The sequence below is a fragment of the Bemisia tabaci genome, chromosome 4 (genome assembly GCF_918797505.1).
Source record: "Bemisia tabaci chromosome 4, PGI_BMITA_v3".
In the NCBI taxonomy this organism is placed as follows: Eukaryota; Metazoa; Arthropoda; class Insecta; order Hemiptera; family Aleyrodidae; genus Bemisia; species Bemisia tabaci.
Genome location: NC_092796.1, coordinates 59,558,690 through 59,579,244, shown reverse-complemented (window position 1 = coordinate 59,579,244; position 20,555 = coordinate 59,558,690). Strand labels below are relative to the sequence as shown.

Sequence of the window (20,555 nt, the reverse complement as noted above, 5' to 3'; positions counted from 1 at the left end):
TTAAGAACGTTCACCTCTGAACTCAATCAAGAATTATGCACACGATGAACTCTAAAATAAATTGTTGCCTTGATTGCACGCACAAAGAGTGTACTTTGTCTGTACAACAGCCGTGAAAAGTTGTACCAGTTTAAAGTAATGTTTTTTCTCGTACTAATACACTTTTAGTTTCCCTGTTAGTAGACTTCCCGTTGGCTTAGAAACATTTTTTTGTTAAAAAAAATTTCTGCAGATATGAAAAGCACCAAGAGATGGCGGAAAACACACTGGCGCGACTGCACGACATGATACGGCGCACAATGGATCGGGTTAATGAGAGAGGTCGGACATTGATAATTTTGATGTTTATTTCGTCAAATTTTAAATTTAAATGGGGTTCCTTGAGGAATATATCAGGAGGTAATCAATGTGACCTCTTTTAAAGCTCAACTTTTCGTATTAACGGAGTTATAAGCTTTTAACGTGTTTACATTTTGTCCGACTTCTTCGACTAACTCGTTCTATTGTGCGATGCGGCGCGGTTACACGGAACAATTAACCCTCGAGGGCCTGCATTGTCCAATTTCAATGAACTTGGACTTCGTGTTAAGTAGTAAATTATAGGGCTGTAAGTGTAGTCTGATCCTCTTATATTTTCAAACAGTTTTTAACACTTTATGAATGACAGAAAAATTTGGCAGATTTTTTGGATGACCCTTGCAGAAAAATCATCCTTATTTTTCAAGGGACCGATTAGAGGATGTTTGTAAGGTTACACACACACACCCATATATATATATATATCATAAGAAAAAATGCAAATTTTTGCGAGTGGATTTGGTCAACTTTTCGAACTAGATCGGCGAGGTTGCTAACCAAAGGAGAAAATCGCTCTGTGAAGTCAAGCATTAAATTCAGTTGCTTGATGAATTTTGCGAACGTTTGCATCCGCACCCACTTTTCGACCCACATCAAAATTTTGGATGTGGTCGTCAATGCTGCCATCATGAAAACCAAATGTTGTAGCGGCAGCGTCGCCGGGAGGGAATCTCGTTCTCTTGTGACACAAGTTGGCAATAAGTTAGAAACTTTAACCAAATCCACTCGCAAACATTTCGCCTGAAGAGGGTTCCTCACTCTGCATTGATGTTTTCACACGGGGAGAGAGTCAACAACTAAAACCTTGCGTTACGTGATACTGCGAACGTAAAATTTTTGAGTTTTCAGGGGGGGGGGGGGGGGGAGAACACGTTTGCAACATATTTTGTTGGAAAGTTGATGAAAATTGAAATTGGTGGAGTATTATCAAAGCGCAGCTCACTAAAAGGATCCAGATTCGAATGAAGGCACAAGGAGACAATATGATCATTTCACCAGCCTCAAAATCCCCTTCAATTCAGTGTGATACTACAATACCACCGCGGAGCGTATGGGCACATTCCGATGTGAGAGAAAGATAGAGAGGAGAGAGGGGTAAAAACCAAGTAAAATTGCGTTACATCACGTTTACACGGACATGATTGGCATTTTTCTTTACTAAATAATCCATCTCTAGAGTTGCTATAGGTCACAGTAGGTGACAAGATTATTTTGCTTAAAATGATCAATAATAGTTTATTCAAAATTAATGATCCTTATATCTCGTGGTTAATCTTAATGTTAATCCTTAATAAGTTCTAAGTATACTCAGTGTGCAAAAATCGCCCGATGTGCAATAGTGATGAGTAGTGCTCAATAATATTTAGGTTCAGTAGTCGTCCTATCCAGTATAGTGTTCTTGCAACTTTCATCCTTGAAAATTATGAGCCTAATAATCAAATTCTTGGAGTATAAACCTCGCACTTCTTCCTAAAAACGATCATGATGGTGCCATGCAGAGACCATGTTGATACCAACACAGTCCGTGTGCATGGAATTATGTGAGTGAAAAATAGTATGACCCCATGTCACCAATATGGCACTAATTTTTGCAGGGATACAAATGAAAATTAGAGAATACGCAAATGATGAAACTCCATGTGATGACAACGATATAGCAGACATATAATGAGGAAACCATGCCGAGGACGGATAAAAGTTTGACCGTATGGAAGGAATAAAACCATGCTTACTTATTGAAGGTCGAAAAATTGCCACAGGGAGGCCTTTTCCGAAATGCTGGACACAGTCTTCAGCGACTTGCTTCGTAAATGTGTAAGTATTTGGCCATCCTTTAATAATCCTACAGAAAAAACAGAGGATAAATCAGGTTGAATCGCAAGACTTTCCATACTGGACATATCATCGCGTGATTGAGACGTTCCAAAAATTACCTTGATTCATTTCCTGCCTTTTGTACCTCTCTCTCAATATTTATCCTGATTCTGAGTCATCAATGATTTGATCATTTTTACCTCCTTAGCAGGAAAGTAATTAGATCGCTTCGTGAAAAACTTGTGGCATTCAATAATCTCTTGTGAATCTGTTTTATTTTCATTGAAGCTTACTTAATGCTTTCACCACCAATTTTAAAGTTAGGCAGCAATTGACAGTTGAAAAATACCTATTAAAACAACACAGTTCTCCATCAAGGAATGGCAATAAATCATTTTCCGATCAAAACTTAAAAATTGGAAGGGGTTAAATGATGACGACATAGCGGAAAACACACTTTCATTTTGTACACATGAATCACTTCATTTTGACTTTTCTCTGATTTATATGATTTGGAAATCTCACAATCTTGAGATACTATTCCATCAAATGATTTTTTTCTCGATCAGTTTTGAACAATAGAGATTCTATTGTGCATTTTATTCGAGAGTTGATTTTTAACCGACGAGCGAGAGGGAAGGGGGAGCTAGAAGGGCATCGTTTTAATGGAATCTAGTGTGAACCGCATTGTTTTAATTTGAATTTTTGCAAGAAAACCAACTTCTGGCACTATAAAATTCCCTTATGATAAATGACGTATAATTAACTGGTTGGGACTTACTGAGGAGTAACAGAATCAAGGAATTCGTCGTCCATGATTTGAGTCATCTGCAATATTGCCTCAGAAGGCATTTTCGATTCGTATATTTGCTCCTCCACCTCTCTCCTGTTGCAGTTCCCGTAAGCTGTTGAGATATGAATCACCGCCTGGGAAGAAATCAATGAAATTAATGATAATGAAATATATACACGTGCTTTCAATATTAATATTTTGTGCCGCTTGATGCTTAAAAACTGGGAAAATCGAACTTTTAAACCTGAAAAAATACCAGATACTAGAGAGAGCTAATAGCTCAATGCGTATTCGCAATCAGGTATAAAGCTTAAATACGCAGTAACCTTTATCATAAAAGACTCGGAAAGATATCCAAGGCTGCGTGCAAATCTTGGATATAACTACAATAATGACTGCTGTTGCTTTCAAATAGCACCAAAGTGGCATCTTATTTTTGCGTATCTTATTCTATTCTATAATATAAAACCATAAGAGTAACGCGTAACCCACACCCCCCCCCCCCGAAGCGCCTTGCGTCTCAAGGGGGGAGGGGGGTTGACCGCGAAGCGGTTAGGGGGTTGGGGTGATCCCCGAATGGATATAATTGGATCGCATTTTGCAATAAGGAACCACTGTCTCTGGCTCTTTCATAAAAGCACATATCTGCATATATGGAAACCATTGTCATGTATGTTGTTTTTAAAATGGACCAGAAATAGGGGTTCCGTATTGCAAAATGTAATCCAATTCTAATAGATCTCAAATCGGATTTTGATATTGTTTTACTATTAATTACTCCCACAATGTTCAATACATAAATTTAGAATTAAACGCAGAGATTCGTCATGATCTGAAAAAGCAGAGGGATATCCTTTGCAGAGGAGTAATTGTAATGATGCAATCACATAGTAATTAACAGCTTACGCATCCGCTGGGTTATTAGCATATTTGCCGGGTGAGCATATAGTAAACTCACTTTGATGGGTTAGGATGCATGATGTAATGCAATGCATACGATTAAATAATGTATTATTTTTTCCCACGGGGAAGCCTCACGAATCCGTGAGTGTAGATAGTATGATAATCTGGCTCCGTCTGATCTCAGGAGAATCATCTCAGTTGTTTATGCATCATCTCAGTCTCCGAAGCGTACAACATATCCAAATTCAGCGATCGATGACGGAATTATATGTCCCGGTATGCCGGCAGAATCTTCCTAACTTTGTTTTTTTACAAATATAATTTATCGGCGACAGGAGAAGATCAAGAGAAACGTTAGCGGTTAAGGTCAGTTCTTATGATTTTTTCATATATCATGCAAATTTGCTCATGTAATCAACCGCTTGAAATATCTTTGAGACGGATATGGAGAGTAAAGACTGTTCGTTGAACTTCACGAACTGAATCTGCATTATATTCACACAAATATATGTATAACTCTTCTATTTGAGTACGGTCCGTGTTGAGCCAGGAATGCTTTAAATGTCTATCAGTGTGAATAAGCTTCATTTTACAAGTAATGCTTCGACGAAAGATATCCTCTTTGATCAAGGTCATGAAGAAAAAGCTGACATACCTATCACAATTCGGGGAAGCAGAATTTTTTTTTCTTTAGAGTTTAACAGTAAAAGATGAGACACACTGGAAAAAAAACACATTGGATCTAGAGTCCAGACTCTTAAAAACATCGACAAGAAAAAATACTCTTGATTCAATCGGATTTTTGCTTCAATCAAGAACCAAGCCTCTTAATTTGAGCGGATTTCCTTTTGATTTAAGTTTAAATCTGATTGAATCAAGAGTATTTTTTCTTGTCGATGTTTTCAAGAGTCTGGACTCCAGATTCAATGTGTTTTTTTTTCCAGTGTACAATGGGGCTCTATGTTATCCATAAGCCAATCTGTCTTAGCTTTCCTTATAAAGGTACCATCCTCGATTATACGTATTTTCGTCGCTCCTCTGACGTAAGGGCGTATTCTGATTTCCACGTGGACCCTGTTGTCCATATAACTCCATGCTTTCTAGGGCTCATGTCGAAATCGAGATAGGCCCTTACGTCAGAGGGGCGACGACGTTTTGTGACCCTTTCCGCCGCCTAAATGATAAGAGACAAAATAGACGTAGAAATCATACTTTTAGGTGTTTAAACTGTCGGCAAAGGTGGAGAATCTGTTGAGTGCCTCTGATGTTGATGTTGACGGACATCTTGATTTTCTCGTCAAAGTTGACAGTGGCTGCAGCGTGGAAGACGATATCAACGTCATCGATGAGACGTTCCCGGTCCTTCTCGTTGAGACCCAACGTCGCCTCCGAAACGTCACCCGGGATGATCGTCACCTTGTCCAGGAACGACGGACACTCCTGCTTCAGTCGCGAGAACAGCTGCCAAATTCAAAAAAAGGGGAACCATTAGTTTTTTACGATATATACCAATGGTCAAAAAAAATTTATCTTTTTACATTTGCCTAAAATGTGTTAACAGAATTTGGTGAGATTTTTAGCGCTGATTCCGAATATGGCCTCCATTCTGGGTTACTTCGAAATTCCTCGAATTTGGGAAATGTCAGAATTTCCCCTAAAAGTGCAGTTTTTTTTTTTTTTTTTTTTTTTTTTTTTTTTTTTTTTTAAAAAATTCCGTTTTTTGGAAAACCTATGCACCTATGATGGAGAAATTCAAAGGTCGTTTTTGGCTTTGACGGCAAAAATTGGGTAGGAATAACCTTACTCATTACCTGAGAAAAACAAATTTTCCCCGCCTTTTCGACGCAAAACAATCGGATGTGCTTCGGATGGGCGGAGAGGAGCACTTAAACGGAAAAACCTCGATAGTAGGAACAGAAAAAAATACTTTAATAGGCATGCAATTTATGATGTCTACGTAATTTTGGCTGCACAATTTGAAAATGACCGTACTTTTCTCCATCGTGCACAGATTTTCCGAAAAATGGATTTCTCTTTATAAAAACTCCATTTAGGGAAAATTCCAATTTTTCTGGGGATTTTTGAGCTGACCCAGAAAAATGGAGGTCATTTCCGTTTTTTAAGCAAGTAAAATATTTAATTGTTTAGGTCGATTTTGTAGCCGTGGAATTTACATTGCTTCGTTTGAAAGGCACAATACACAAGAATCAAATTGTTCATTTTTGAGAGAACGTATGTTCCATAGAACGGTATCCCTTATCTACCCGTATGTCTGGAAAACAAGGAATGGTTGCTCATGAGATTTCAAATGTTATAGGACTACTTTAAGTTTGAGAGCTCTTAATGAAAAAGTTATTACATTTTGAACCTATTAATGAAAATACGTTTATACTCCGATCGCATCCCAAATGAGGCCATCCGTGATGTATCGTATTGTTATTAAGACGGTAAAAAACCTTCATTTTTTATTTTTCTATTTTCTCCTCTTACGATCTAGCGTGTTTCTCAGATAAAGTGAGTATGAATATCATAGCTGGAAAAATACTAGTTTGTTATTGTTTGAAGTCATTCCAGAAAAGGTATGTACTACGTGTAGCCTGGTTATTATCGGTTAGTAAATGGGCATCCTAGTGATGCAGTTGATCGTGATCAAGGTTTTCCAGTTTCTGTTGAAGAGTTTTTATCCTGAGGCACCGAGTAGGTTGGATACGACGTTACAATGAACCCACATCTATAAAACGATGGGAACTTTTAAATTTTAACTGAAAAATCGCGGAGGCAATCAAAACAATCACACGGAAATGGTCTGCACTTAGAGCTGATGGAGCCCTCTTTCTTAGTGCGAAAAAAAAACTGTGAATGACGAGTAAACTTTGCCACATGAATGCATCCGTGCGTTGGAATGAACATTTTCCTCCTCTCTTATATTTTTTTTATCTGAGCTTACTGGTTTTGCAAGCATACGGCCCGAATGAATTTTTTTCCACGGAAATTCTTGGCTCCTTTTATCCTGATTTTTTTTTTTATAGAAAAATTTAACTTGTGTAAAGTAGTGCAATTGGCGCGTGTGAAAATTATGTAGAGAGTCCTATGCGTAGTCATGAGTAACAATAGTTTGCTCTTATAGCACATTTTTACTTGAAAATACTACATATTACTGAGTCATAGCTTTCATAAATCTATCCACGGAGAGAAAAAATTATTCGGATTTATCAAGCCGTGTTTTTAATTTATTGGGAGGGAACTTTTATTTTTGCCAACTTCCATAAATCGGCATTTTTGGTTTAGCTTAACGTTTCACTTTCGTTGTTTTTGCTACTATATACATAACAAATATTAAATAAATTGAAAAAAGTTGATAATGTTGCAAAAGAAGGCATATTTTGATAACTAACACCCGCTTGGCATTTTTCGTTTAGCTTCACGTTTCGATTTTTTTGTTTTTGCTATAAAAGGGGAGAGGGGGAGAAGGTTCGGGGGTTTGTCTGCGTTTAAGTCTCCAGCAGCGCCTCGATTGTTGAATCGTTTATCGAATGAATTCGATCGATAACTCCCTATCTTCACAATGCTATATATCGATCAAGGTCATTCGATAACGATTCAACAATCGACCCGCTCAGGCTCTCCTGTGTGTTTCTCGACTCATTAAAGTGTAGGACAATGAAATCTTTTTCACCATCATGACTATCATGACCAACTGGAATTGACAAAACGATAGTTGTCACACGTCACGTCATGAAATGGTTAACTTTTCTACGCCGGCGTTTAAGTCTCCAAGCTTCCCTGTGTTGGACAAGGAAAGTTTTTCATCATATCTATCATCCAACTGGAATGAGAGAATAGATATTGTAAATAGATATCACGTCATGAAATGGTTTACTTTTCTACGCTGGCGTTTAAGTCTTTAAGTTTATCTTTGTGTTTCCCGACTCATTAAAATCTGATTATTTGTATTCCTTTATACATTTTCTTTAGTCAATTATTTTTTTCACGAATATGAGTTAAACAAAATTTGGCAAACCCATTTTTTTAAAGGAAAAGGATTCGTTTTTCAAATGTTCACAATCGGTCTACTAAACAGGAGATCGCAAAATGTTTTGGTTAAATGCAGAAACACATCAATCTGGTGAAACAAAAACAAGGCGGAATCCCGGATGGCAAAATAAAGTGGATTTTTATATTAGCACATTTTTTTCAATATTTCATTTTTTCCCAATTTACTTTTTTTTAAATCGAGAGCTGCGCTGAACACTAATTGAGAAGACTTCGTGCCGTCATGGTAGCGTAGTTTGAGTCTTACGCTTGATTTGACCTTCTACTGCTTGTAAGTTGCAACTGCTCATTGTTTTAGGATGCGAGACGGAGCTTTACAGCGGCAATCTATACATCCCCTCCCCTTTGGCTAGTGTATGTCGTTAGTCATTTTGTTTCTAGGGAGTACATTGATGGATCTAGTGAACAGGGGGAGACAATTCAATGGAGGGAGCGCCCAGGGACTTCACAGATGAATATTTAAAAAAAATTGAAGACCATTTGATTAGTTAAGCAAAAAAGGCATCAACGTGATTTAATGAATGTGCTATTGATATTGTCAATTTGGTTACGACTCTATTTGTTTTTAGAAAGCACTCCATATTCTTAATAAGATGGATTTTTCGTATATTTTTTTTTCTTTTGAAAATTTCCTTTAGTTCCTCATTCGATCCAACAGACGGCTAACATTCGTTCTCCAAAAAATCTGATCAGTGTATCAACAATTCATCAGAGCATAGGATCTAGGACGAGAAGCTCAATCACTACCGGGTCAGAAATGCTGAGCGCCTTCATATAATCGTTTATGCAACATGGGCATCCATCAAGTACGAATAGTTGTATCAAGGCGCCTTAATCATCATTGCGTCGCGGCGCGGCGCATACGCACAATTGTAGATAAGCAAAAACGCCCTGTCTTGGCTTACACTTGTCTGCGAATGAAACTTCCTGACTCGTTTTTGCATTACTGTTATTATCATGGTAGATTTTACGATTTTTTTCAATTAAACATTTTTTTAAGAACTTGACTCATGGCTGTCAATGGGAAAATAAATACTAGTACTGACAAAATCAACATTGAAGTATTGATGTATACCTGCTGTTCATGAGAATGTTTTTAACATATTTCGGAACAAATGTTTATTCTATTTTCTTAGCATTGTAACCCATTTGCTTGGTATTTAATGTCGTGTTTTTATCGTTTCGGAACAAGCAATACCTAAAATTATGTAAAATTAAACCAGAGTTGCCATCATTTGAATATTTTTTCAGTTTAAAAAACGTAGTTCAGATAGGAAAGCTTTGGTGAGTTTTAATCTACCGCACAAGCGGAGCTCAAAAGTATAGGACTTTAATGCAACTTCACGCTTTCATCGCCAAAAAAAAAAAAAAAAATACAGAAAAGCATTCATTATTCATTCATTTAAACATTCCAGAACAAGTTCTACCAACAGGTGGGCTCTATTTTTTTTTGCTTCATAAAAACCCGTCTCCTAAAAAATCTGCTCAATATTTTCTTTTCTGGCCAGAACTGTTTCTCCGTTTAAGGAGAAAACAAACAACAACACATATTTATACATTTGTGCCCTAAATTGTGATCGAAATAATTTTAAAACTGCACTGGATTGCATATAGACTCGCTAGTTTTTCAAAATTTCGCGCGGGGATGACTCCTCAAGTCGCCTCCCGGAATCCAATCCGTCATTTAGATGTCTCTTAAATATTGCAGTCATTCAACACCACTGAGTGGACACCTCCCGCCACCTAAGTGCTTACCTCCTCGCCAAATAAGGTTTGAGTCCTTTGCTCGATGGTCTTGCCTTTTTTCTGCCGAACCATGAGATAGATACGACCAACACCTTTGCATGTCCTCAACAATTTCTCGATCAGAACTTTGCCCATAAACCCAGTGGCGCCTGTGATCAAAATGTTCTTGCCTGTGTAAAAACTGACCACCTTTGATTCATTTTCAATTCGAATGGGCTCCATCGTGTGTTCGTATCTGAAAGCAGAAAACGTAGTAAAAAAATCAATTGTAGCCTCGAATATTCTTTTCATTTTTTGGACAATGTACATAATTTACAATTAATTCAGCTTATTATGTTTTTATGGCACGCATTACGTGATAAGAAGAATTTTTTTTCGTTCGAAGGAATCGCACGTCGAGAATTTGGTGCTCGTCAAGATGGTATTCCACATAACCTTTTTTCTCTCCGTATTTTCGACCTTGGATTTGCAATGAAACTTGCTGTTTATTCAATGGGTTTATGTAGCGTGACTTATCACAGCTTATTTTGTAAGAGCTAATTGAATCATAGGAAGAATCCAACCTGGCGGTTAGTTCCTCTTCAGATTTTTCTAGAATTTACGTCAGTATAATGGTTATTCTGTAAGCTAACCGGGCTCCTTCGTAACATTATGCGCGGATGAAAAATTTCATTTACAAGCAGAGCATGACTTTGATGCTATAAATGCTGAAAATCAGCGAACCTCAACCGTTCAATTGAGTTCCCAAAGTTTCACCTTTTAAAATTTTGGAGCTTACAAGTCTTTGGCTTCGAGTTTTGAAAGAACATTGTTCACAGAAAAAATTTAGGGGTCCTCGAAAAATGACTGATTTTATTAGTTTCTCATGGGAGCAATGAAGTACGACAGAAACTTTGGAGCACTACCAATTTTTAAAAACATTTTTCGGGGTTACGAGATTTTGCGAACGTGTGTAACGGGGCGAATGAAGGTAGATTCCGCAAGAAAAATACTGTCATTGCTTAAATGCGAAAAACGTTACCGCAGACATATTAAAAGCAGCAAAGCTACGAGTCAGAATGATCATACCACTGCAGATTTATGTTAAAGCGATAAAAAAACAAAGAGACAGGGAAAAAATTGACTTCACTCGCTTGACGCGCTCGATGACTTTATAATCTTTTAAAAAATTCGGTTTTACTACCACCGGATTTAATTTTCTTTCCCTCGCCGAGTACTTGAACGAGGAACCGTCGTTGGTCAGAGAGAGGTACTTACAATATTTTAAAAAGTGAAGGTTATCTTTGCTCTGGAAGTTTTAAATGAGGACTTTTTCCTCATTTAAAACTTCCAGAGCAAAGATAACCAAGGAAATAACGTTTTTTTATCGCAAATACGCTCGTTCCAAGCGTTAGGTCTCTTGCTTGAGGGGCTCAAATCCTTTTGCCAAGGCTAGGAAGACCGCCCATCGCAAATTACATCATTATAAACAATTTTTTAGCGGCCGGTAACTCACTTCGACATTTTTAACAGGCGATTGAAACGACAATGCCGATTATATTTAGGATTTCATTAAAATTCAAAATTTAAAAATAAACTATTGAATTAGAAGCCGAGAGCTATGTTTTGTGTTAAACACACGGGTCAATTTACATACTATGGGAGGCTAGTCAACACATTAGCCTGCGCCTCAGTGCGTGAGTTGTTTAGCGTGGCTGTTTTGTGTTGTCTGATATTTGTATAGCACGGTGCTAAATTTAAAACTTTCCGACACAAAAATGCAACCTCTGGGAGGCTGTATAGCGCTAAACAGAACACCCTTCTACAAACTTCCCCCTAACTTCGGTTCTGACTAACATTCATACAATTTTCGAAATAGCTTGAAAGATATTCAAAAATAGATAATCTCATACTGAGTTTGTAAATACTGAACCGTGAACAGCACTGAAAAAATAGTTGAAAAACCCATTTATTACTTAATACCAAAGTCTCTTTGATTTAAAGAAACTTTTTTGCGGTAAAGTATTCTTCATCTGAGGAAAAATTTTTCAGTGAAAGGATTTTTTTTAGTTGCGATGTTTTTTTTTTCATTGACTTAAAAGAACTCAAACATATTTGTCATTGATGAAAAAATTACAATTCTCTGAATTTTTAAAAACAAAAAAACACACACACAGGTAAATCAAATAATTAAGATTAAGAAACATTGTTCTGAAATTAAAAGGATCATCTGTACATACCTCCAAAAAAATTTCATAAAATCATGGAGAGTTTTTAAAAAAATTCACCATTTTTTTTCTTGAGTCACACCTCTTAACTCGGGGTACGGTTACAGCCCTCCTTGAGCTGGACCCAAATCTGGGACTGCATCGCAAAATTTTCCTAGACAAAACTACCAATCCCTAACCCTTTTTACCAGTATTTCTAGACCACTTGCTATTTTTCAGTGAGGAAGCCAATCCTGACCATGCCGAATGTTATATTCTTATAGTCTAAGAATTCTCAAACTTTTCGTATGAAGACTTTCCTTCGATATTCAAAAAGAGATATCTTTATAAAATAATGAAACCTGTAGGGCGTACCTAGGACGCATAAAACTTTCTAAACGAGCAAGAAGATGTATAGGTACGTAATCAAGAACATTGAATTACTCTCTCTTTGAATGAGGCAAAATCATTTAAATGTGAGCTTGGATCATTTGGAAGTATTTCTGCAAAACGGATCTATATGCATCAAGGCGTGAGCCCTAAGACCCATAAGAATGTATGCAAAACAGGGCTCAAGTCATAATGCATACAGTTTCGTTTGGCAGAAATACGTGCATTCATCCTGAGCGCGGAAAGAAATGGAGCGTGCGGCGTAGTGGGTCAAATGCGGGAGCGGGTAGTGAGCAAGTCACTCACAATTATAAATGAGAAGTGTCAGGAATGTCTGATACCGATCATGTGATTTATAGCGCGACAGGTGAGTGCCAACAACAGTGCGCGGGAGCTGAACCTACAAGGTGATCTATAAGTCTCGCGCCACCCCTATCACCCCTGGGATTCTTCCTTTTGCTCCCTTTCGGGTGATCTCCCTAAAAGTTTAGGGGCCCCAAAGTCGTTTCTTTTGACCTTGGAGCACTCATAAAATTTCAAGTCTCCTTGTCAATGGGTCAATTGGACGTATTTCTGCCATAAACGGAACTAGATGCATTTCGACGTGAGCCCTGTTATGCATGTATTCTTATGGGTCTCAAGGCTCATGTCTTAATGCACATAGTTCCGTTTGGCAGAAATACGTCCAATTGTGCTGGTCACAGATTCGTGTTTTGATGCTTGATTCTTGTAGATTAGCTAGAAATAATAAGATCCGTCCGAACAGCAACTTTCTACTTTCAGTATTAATCAAGGTATCGTGCTTTGAATAAGTTGGATTATGACGTCATCCACCATGGTAGTGACACTCTTGGTTTCTTCCACCTTGCTTTCATCCGAATTTCACGTTGAGTAACCTGTGCAAATGTGTGTCTCCTTGATATGACTAATGAAAGCAAGGTAGAGGCAACCAAGGGTGTACTATACCGCGGTGGATGATGTCATGAACCGAATTTTTTAAAGCGTGATGTCGATTAATACTGAACGTAGAGTTACTGTTTGGACACATTTTATTATTTTTTAGCTTAACTAGAAGAATGAAGCATCAAGATACGATTCTGAGACCGGCGCAACTGACCCATTTGTTAAAAAATTACATGAGTGATGCCGGCTGTAGATTGCGCGGGGCTTTTCGATCACCCTGTATAATGTGCAAGTGCAAGTTGCAGTTGTAAGCTGCAAAGGAACTCGTGCGCACTGGAAGCAAGAGTAGGAGAAGATGAAGACCTCGGATATTCCCATGAGTCGAAACGACACGACGACGCGTAGACCGAGTTAGCGACAAAACCGGCAAGGAGGAAACTTAGGATAGTCATTGAGGAATGTTAATTGCAAGTGCGTAGGCTGCCAGTTCGCTAGAGCCACACACAGGTCGAGAGACGAAATTTCAAATTGTATACTTTTCTTGGGCGTTTCATCCCCTTTAAAATATTACTAAATAAATGATTCACCCTGCTGAAAAAAAGTCCCTCTATCTACCATGCAACCTAAATCTAAAAAAAAAATAACAAAAAAAAAACAACAAATCGTAAGCTGCCAGTTCGCTAGAGCTACAGATAGGTCGAGAGACGAAATTTCAAATTTTATGCTTTTCTTGGGCATTTTATCCCCTTTAAAATAAAACTAAATAAACGATTCACCCTGCTGAAAAAAAGTCCCTCTTTCTATCTGCGCCCTAAATCTCAAAAAATACAAATCGCGAATCAGCTTAATTAACATGTAAGCGTCAAATTGCAGTTTTTCATACTTTCCATTCTATTTATCTATTTTTAACCTATTTGAAATCTGCAATAATTCAATAATGTAATCGTCTCAAAATGAACATTACTATGAGGGCGAGATTGTTACAAATTCAAGGAGGGTTTCTCATTTTTTCATAGGAAGATTGAGGGTTTCAAAAATAAATTATCAAAAACCGAATAAAATGATAACAATTTGCCGTCATTTTATTTTGCTATCAACTTGTTTAAATTTTATTCAAACTTATTTAATTCAAATTAGACAATTCATTTCTCCCAGTAAATTTTCTCATTTGTCAATGTTGAACTTTATTGTGAAGTGCTTGAACTGCGGTTAACTGCTTATGATCGCTCATTAAAAAAATCTAGATTTACTTTAATGTATATACTTTCTTGTTATTTCAGCACAAATTCAAAAACTAGTTATAAATAGTATTAACAGCCGTGAGGAAAACTAGTTTCAAGGAATATCTAAGGAATCTAAGGAATTAAATTTCTTTAAAATTTTGAATTGACATCTCAAGAAGTTGTTTCGCTGCGCGACACGTAAGAGGACGATGAACTTATCAGCATGTCTCGATCTCCGTTCGAGGAATTTAAATTTACTTAAGAGATTGAATCCACAGTGTCTGGCTCAAAATAGCGTGGAGTAAAAAGTTTGTTAAAAACTTCACACAGTTTAAATAACACAGCGAGATTCCAGGTGTGGCGCGGATGATAGGCTTTTTTCACCTGTATAACTATTCAGGTGACTCACAACCAGATGAATTAATTTAAAAGCCATGCACGGAAGATATTTCGCATACGACACTAAATAAATAGCTGAATCATGATTATTATCTGTTGACAGCGGATGATAACCTACTTCATGGCAGAAACAAAAATGCAAAATTTAAAAAAACAATAGCCAAAAAAAGGAGACTTAAATAAATATGCGAGAAATACTTAGTTTAAAAATTATGTAAGATGTTCTACAGACACATATTTGAATTGAGTGAAAACCATTTTTTTCATATTAAAATGCCAAGTTTTTAAGTTCATCAAATTAAAACAAATAGATTAGAAGATTGAAAAAAATGGATCGAATAAATAACCACTGATCACTGCTTATTGAGCGTTCAGTGCTAAGAATCTTATCGTAAGATACAATGCTCTAGAACTCTTTAAAAGGCACCTTAGCTGATTACTCGTATTTGGATTGCTTCAGCATACAGCTCATTTTCAGGGAGTAAAAAGGAACGTGAAACGTAGCTGACTATAGCGGAATATCCCAGTCATAAAATTCAAGCTTATGCCATGACGTCATCCTCCGAGTTAGTGCGTATTATGGTGGTTTCCTCTACCTTAATCTCGTCGATCAGGAATGCGAGCATTCCCTCTGGATGTCTAACGCACACCTGTGACGTAATCACAGCGGGAGAAACCAGTACGTGAGGAGAACTAAATTTTCCAGGCGGTCCAGATGCCAAGACCGGGAACGGAAAGTCCAGGAAAGTCATCGCATTTGCAGGAAAGGCTCCCGTTTACTGGGAAGACAGTATATTGCCAAGTTTAAAATCAGTGTTGCCACAGCTCAACGGCCCAAGCGAAACGCTACATACTGGGGAGTGATCAGTTTTATACGATGACTTTTACGCTTCGCTGATGAATTTCAGTCAAAAATAGATGCCCCCAGAGATGATTTTCTGTTGCTTCGTTTCCGGTCGCATGACATTTGGTTTCTCAAGCTCATTTTTGAGAGAGAGAAAACTTAGGGGACCAGAAAAACCAAAAGATTTACGGGAATTCCGAAAAGTGTCGTGTTCCTGGGAGTAGGAATCATTCCACTCTTGATTTTTAGGTGTATCATAATCATTTCATCGACACATTACCTTGGCAGAGACTCTATCTATGGTGTTCATCAAAAATAGGTTATCTCTGTTGATAACAAAAAATATGATTCAAAAGGTTACCCTACAAGGAAGATTATTATTTGTGAGTCCTGGAAATTTTTCAGTGAAATTGTAAAACCTCCACTAGAATTTTCAGCATGAATTCAAAGTTAGTTTTAGCAATACGACGATGCAAAATTTACGTTTAAGCATACTTTGAGGCATTTTTAGTGCTGAACAATGCAGACTTTACAACGCTGCATCACCAAAATAAGCTTTGCACTCAAGCCAAAACTTTTACTCGAGGCTCAAATCTCACTTGAAGCTATCAATTTAGCCGTGCATCAAAAAGCGATTTATTTTTCAGAAGAAGAACGAGAAAAGGCGTTCCGGTGTGTCTCTTTTGGCGTTTATATTAGCATTTTTTTTACCAATCAATAAGATGGTAAACACACATCAATGAAGGCTTTGAATTAAAATCAGACTAAGGAAGTAAGCGTTTGAAAGTGATCTCTATGTTTCTAGCCGTGCGTTGAAGTCTCCCTATAGAAGTTCTCCTCACGCTGTCAATGTATTTACACAAGCAATATGCACATCAATGAAGCATATGAATTAGAATCAGCCTAAGAAATGAGAGTTTGAAAGAAGCCTCTATCTATCTAGCTCCATACGTTTAAGTGTGTATGGAGGTCTCCCTCACGCTGCCAATGTTAGTACAAGCAACATAATTACGCATTAATGAATCATATAAAACAGAATTAGCCTGATAAAATGAAAGTTTGAAAATGATCTCTAAATCTCTAGTTTTGCATTAAAGTCTCCTTAGAGGGCACCGGACACCCTCGCATTATCCATGTCCAGGCATAAATACTCAAAAGCACGTTTCCAGGTCATTTCGGGGCCCAACTTTAAGTGGCGCTTCGTGCCCTCAAAAAAGTCACTTTCTGGGTCACACCTCACGAATTTTGAGACAACGGGCTCATTTACAGATTTCTACTTGCCGGCAGCCACAAAAATCATAGAAATCAAAAGTAGACCTCTAGAATAAACTATGACAAAAAACAAAAATGGGAGAGTCAGAGAGCTTTTATACATATGTTTATTATTCATAAACGATCCTAAACACCTCAAAACCTTGATTTTCCTTTTTCATCAAGACTTCCGGAGATGTTGAATCTTTGGCGCTCGGAGTTTTTTCAAAAAAGAAACGGTCCAGCTGCATTGCCGTGATAAAGGAAGAACGCCGTATGAGTCTTCAGACATTGCCATATTTCCGTCAATAAAGCGAATTTACTGGGGACGTTATGCATATTTTTCCTTAAATTCTCAGGCAATTGTAATCTAAAATATGCAATGTAATCTAAAATATCTGAAAATTTCAAGTTAGAATACTCACAATATTCATCTCAAATACCTATTCCATCCCGGAAAATTTGGCAGCTCTCGAATGTTCATACGGCGTTTTTCCTTATCACGGCAGATCTGCACTGCCGTGCTAAGAAGAACGCCGTATGAACATTTGAGAGTTGCCAAATTTCCCCGGATAAAACATGTATTTTTGATGAAATTTTTGCATATTTTTTCTTGAAACTTTCAGATATTTTAGACTAAATTGCGAACAAAATAGTCTGAAAAATCGGAAGAAAAATATTTATAATTTCCCCAATAAATTCGTATTTTATCAGAGGAAATTTGACAACGCCTGAAGGTTCATACGGCGTTTTTCCTTAGCGTGGCAGTGCAGATGACCGCACTCCTGGCATGCACACTCGTTTGGGGACCCGAATCTAGGGCAATGCTCTACTGCGGCGCAGCGTGCGCCAACGGAGGACAGAAGCTCCAAGTTCAAGTGTAGACTGCGGACCGCTCGGGCCACTCAAGGCCAGCAAGTTCGTCTCCCGGGAGTCCGTCTCTACAAACGCAAAAATTCGAACAGCTTACGCAACGTAATTGGCGTCACGTAAGAAAACAGCGGAACGGAATCGAAACGGATATCAATTATTATTCCGCCAGCGAAAAGGTTCGTATTCAAACGCTCCCAAACAGCCCGGTTTTCCGGCTTTGGGTACTGTTAAATTTACATGCATATCACTACCGTTTTCTTTGTATTCTTCTATATTCAAATTACGTCCCTAACTGAAATTGTCGGGAATATTTAATAATCATCGCAAATGGGTAACGCATGACCATGATTGCGAGATTATTCGGTGCGTTAACCTGTGAACTGTCATCATATTTACAGACCGCGCTAAGCAGAAAGGAACCAAGCCATATCCGCTATTGCCAAATTTAACTTGGCAGTTCAATTTTCTATATAAATACGGTTGTGCGAATTTTTATGCAAATTTCAATGAATATTCTGCATAGTGCACTATGCAGAAGTCACATGTGAAGCAAATTCCTCAAAAACATCGAAGGAGTCCGCACAAAAAAATAAAATAATAAAAAATAAAAAAAAAATTAAAAAAAAAAAAAAAAAATAGTAAAAAAAAATGAAAAATTTAAATTGCCCAGTTAAATTTGGAAATTACTGATGCGGCTTGGTTTCCTCCTGCTAAACATGGTCCATTTGGGCGCTAATTCAAAAGGACACGGAAAAAATTGGATTGCTGGTTTAACGATTTTGTATTTAAAAAAAAGTGGCTTCAATGTTTCAAATGTACATTTTACAATGGTGAAAAGCTAATTTAACCATCCCCTGTGGCTTCAATTACCATTTGCTTATTATAAAATCCATATTTAAACATTGCAGTCCCAATTTCAACTACGAAATCTACTACGAAAACTACGGAAATCAGCAATTTATTTTTTTCCGTGGAACTGTCTACGTCAAGACGTGCGGCCTATCGCGCGTGTAAACTTGTGGGTCTCAGGGCTCTCAGGGCTAATTGGGTCAGAATGGAAGATAGTTTCTTTCGATTTAAATTCGACCATTTTGCAGCTGTGATTTCATTGAGGCTTAGGTATGATCGCATGGAAGAGGAATCACGTCACGAGGCAAAGCCGTTTTTGTAAAATTCCACCGATTGAATCAGTAATGTCTCGATTGTATTTTTTCCAAGCAAAAGTTTCCGACTGAGTCACTTTAAATACTTATGAAATGACCCGTCAGTCAGGTCGATATTAATCTCGCTCGACGTTCTTTATTTATGATGGAAATAAGAACTGTTCCTCATTGTCTTCCTCTTCTCAAATATTTTAAGTTTAGAAAAAGAATGTCGGAGATAACTCCAATCGTAGCTTTTTTTGTGAGTATGGGAGGGAGGGTGGGAGGGAGGACTACATTCATTCCAGTTTGGGTCTTGCGTAATAGGTCTTAAAAGAAAATACTTAAACCGCGGATAAGATCACTTTTCGTCGATCGAATTATATGTGTCCATTGAAGAGTTCGATGAAGGATAGTGAGAGGTATGCCGTATAGGTACTGAGGAAAAACGCCGTACGAGCCTCCAGACGGGGCCAAATTTCCTTTGATAAAATATGGATTTTCAAAGATATCTGTGAATCCTTTTCCGAGATCATCAGAAAATTTCATTTGCAATCGGATCTAGGTTATGTGAGACTTTTAAGAGAGAATATTCTTAGCTCTCCTCAAAAATAAACATTTTATCGCTGGAAATTTGGCAACTCTCGAACGCTCATACGGCGTTGTTCTTTGACACAACAGTATGTACCTCGATCAAAGTGTTGTGCTCAAGAAACTTGGCACCGTTGAAAGGTCCGAGAGACAGATTCACGAGCGATTCGAGGAGCACTTTTTTTTGTCTTGCGGATTTTTGCATTGTTTCGTCGTCCCCTGAACACATTGATTTTATAAATGAAAAACGAAAAGAAGAAAAAACTACGGTTACGCAACAGACTTTTCGTTTGTCGAGAACCTCTTGGATTGCTAGACTTTTAAACATTTTCATTCTTTTCGCATTTCCTATTCTGTTTTCACAAAAATTGTAACTTATACTTTTTTTATAAATCAGTGCTTCAATAGTAAGCATAATAAATTTGATCGAAACTCCTTTCAGGAACAATAAAGTACTCACGAAAAGTAAAATTCCATTTGGCACATTGTACCGATGACTTTTTTAAACCTCCTAAAGTGGATTTATGCCTCATGCTGGATGACATTAATTTTTACCTGAAATCGGGGGAGGGGGGGAGTCGAAATGATCGAGCTTATGATTGGCTGAATTGATTTGTAATTATTTCCCTTTCAGTTTGTCTAGACCAAGACGTCTATGGTGTGACTGAGCAGTGGAAAGACATGACCAAAAATTTCAGAAGTTGCGTCGATGACAATTTTGGAGATCCGAAACATTACCGGCATCCTTTTCTTTCTCATTTTCCCCAAATTTTGGAAGTTTTCCGCTCTTAATCAATGTCATCACTCGACAATTTCTCCCCATGACAATGAATAGAGACAACTCGATTACGGTTCCGTCAGCGAAAAACCGGATCTTCAGAAAAGTATCGAGGAATGTCCGCTAGCCATAAAATTTCCGAATCAAAATTAAAATCCTACAATTTATTGCCGAAGAAGCCAATTAAATACATACCTTGCCTATACTTTCTTCATTTTTTGTTCCGACTCATGCGACCTTGAAATGATAATTGTTTTAAAAGGAACGCCCATTTTAAATTTAAATTAGGTTTGTTCAGTTTTTTCCAG

General features: G+C 37.6%; 1 protein-coding gene across 1 annotated transcript in view; it reads right to left on the bottom strand.

The window, feature by feature from the left end:
- Positions 1–20,555, bottom strand: part of LOC109042636 (fatty acyl-CoA reductase wat) — a 45,473-nt gene that overhangs the window by 10,379 nt on the left and 14,539 nt on the right. The window contains exons 2-5 of the mRNA XM_072300177.1: positions 9,677–9,902; positions 5,081–5,329; positions 2,954–3,099; positions 2,091–2,200 (exon numbers count right to left, since the gene is read on the bottom strand). Coding sequence (XP_072156278.1) covers positions 2,091–2,200; positions 2,954–3,099; positions 5,081–5,329; positions 9,677–9,889 — 718 coding nt within the window. The 5' untranslated portion in view covers positions 9,890–9,902. The remainder of the gene's footprint in view (positions 1–2,090; positions 2,201–2,953; positions 3,100–5,080; positions 5,330–9,676; positions 9,903–20,555) is intronic.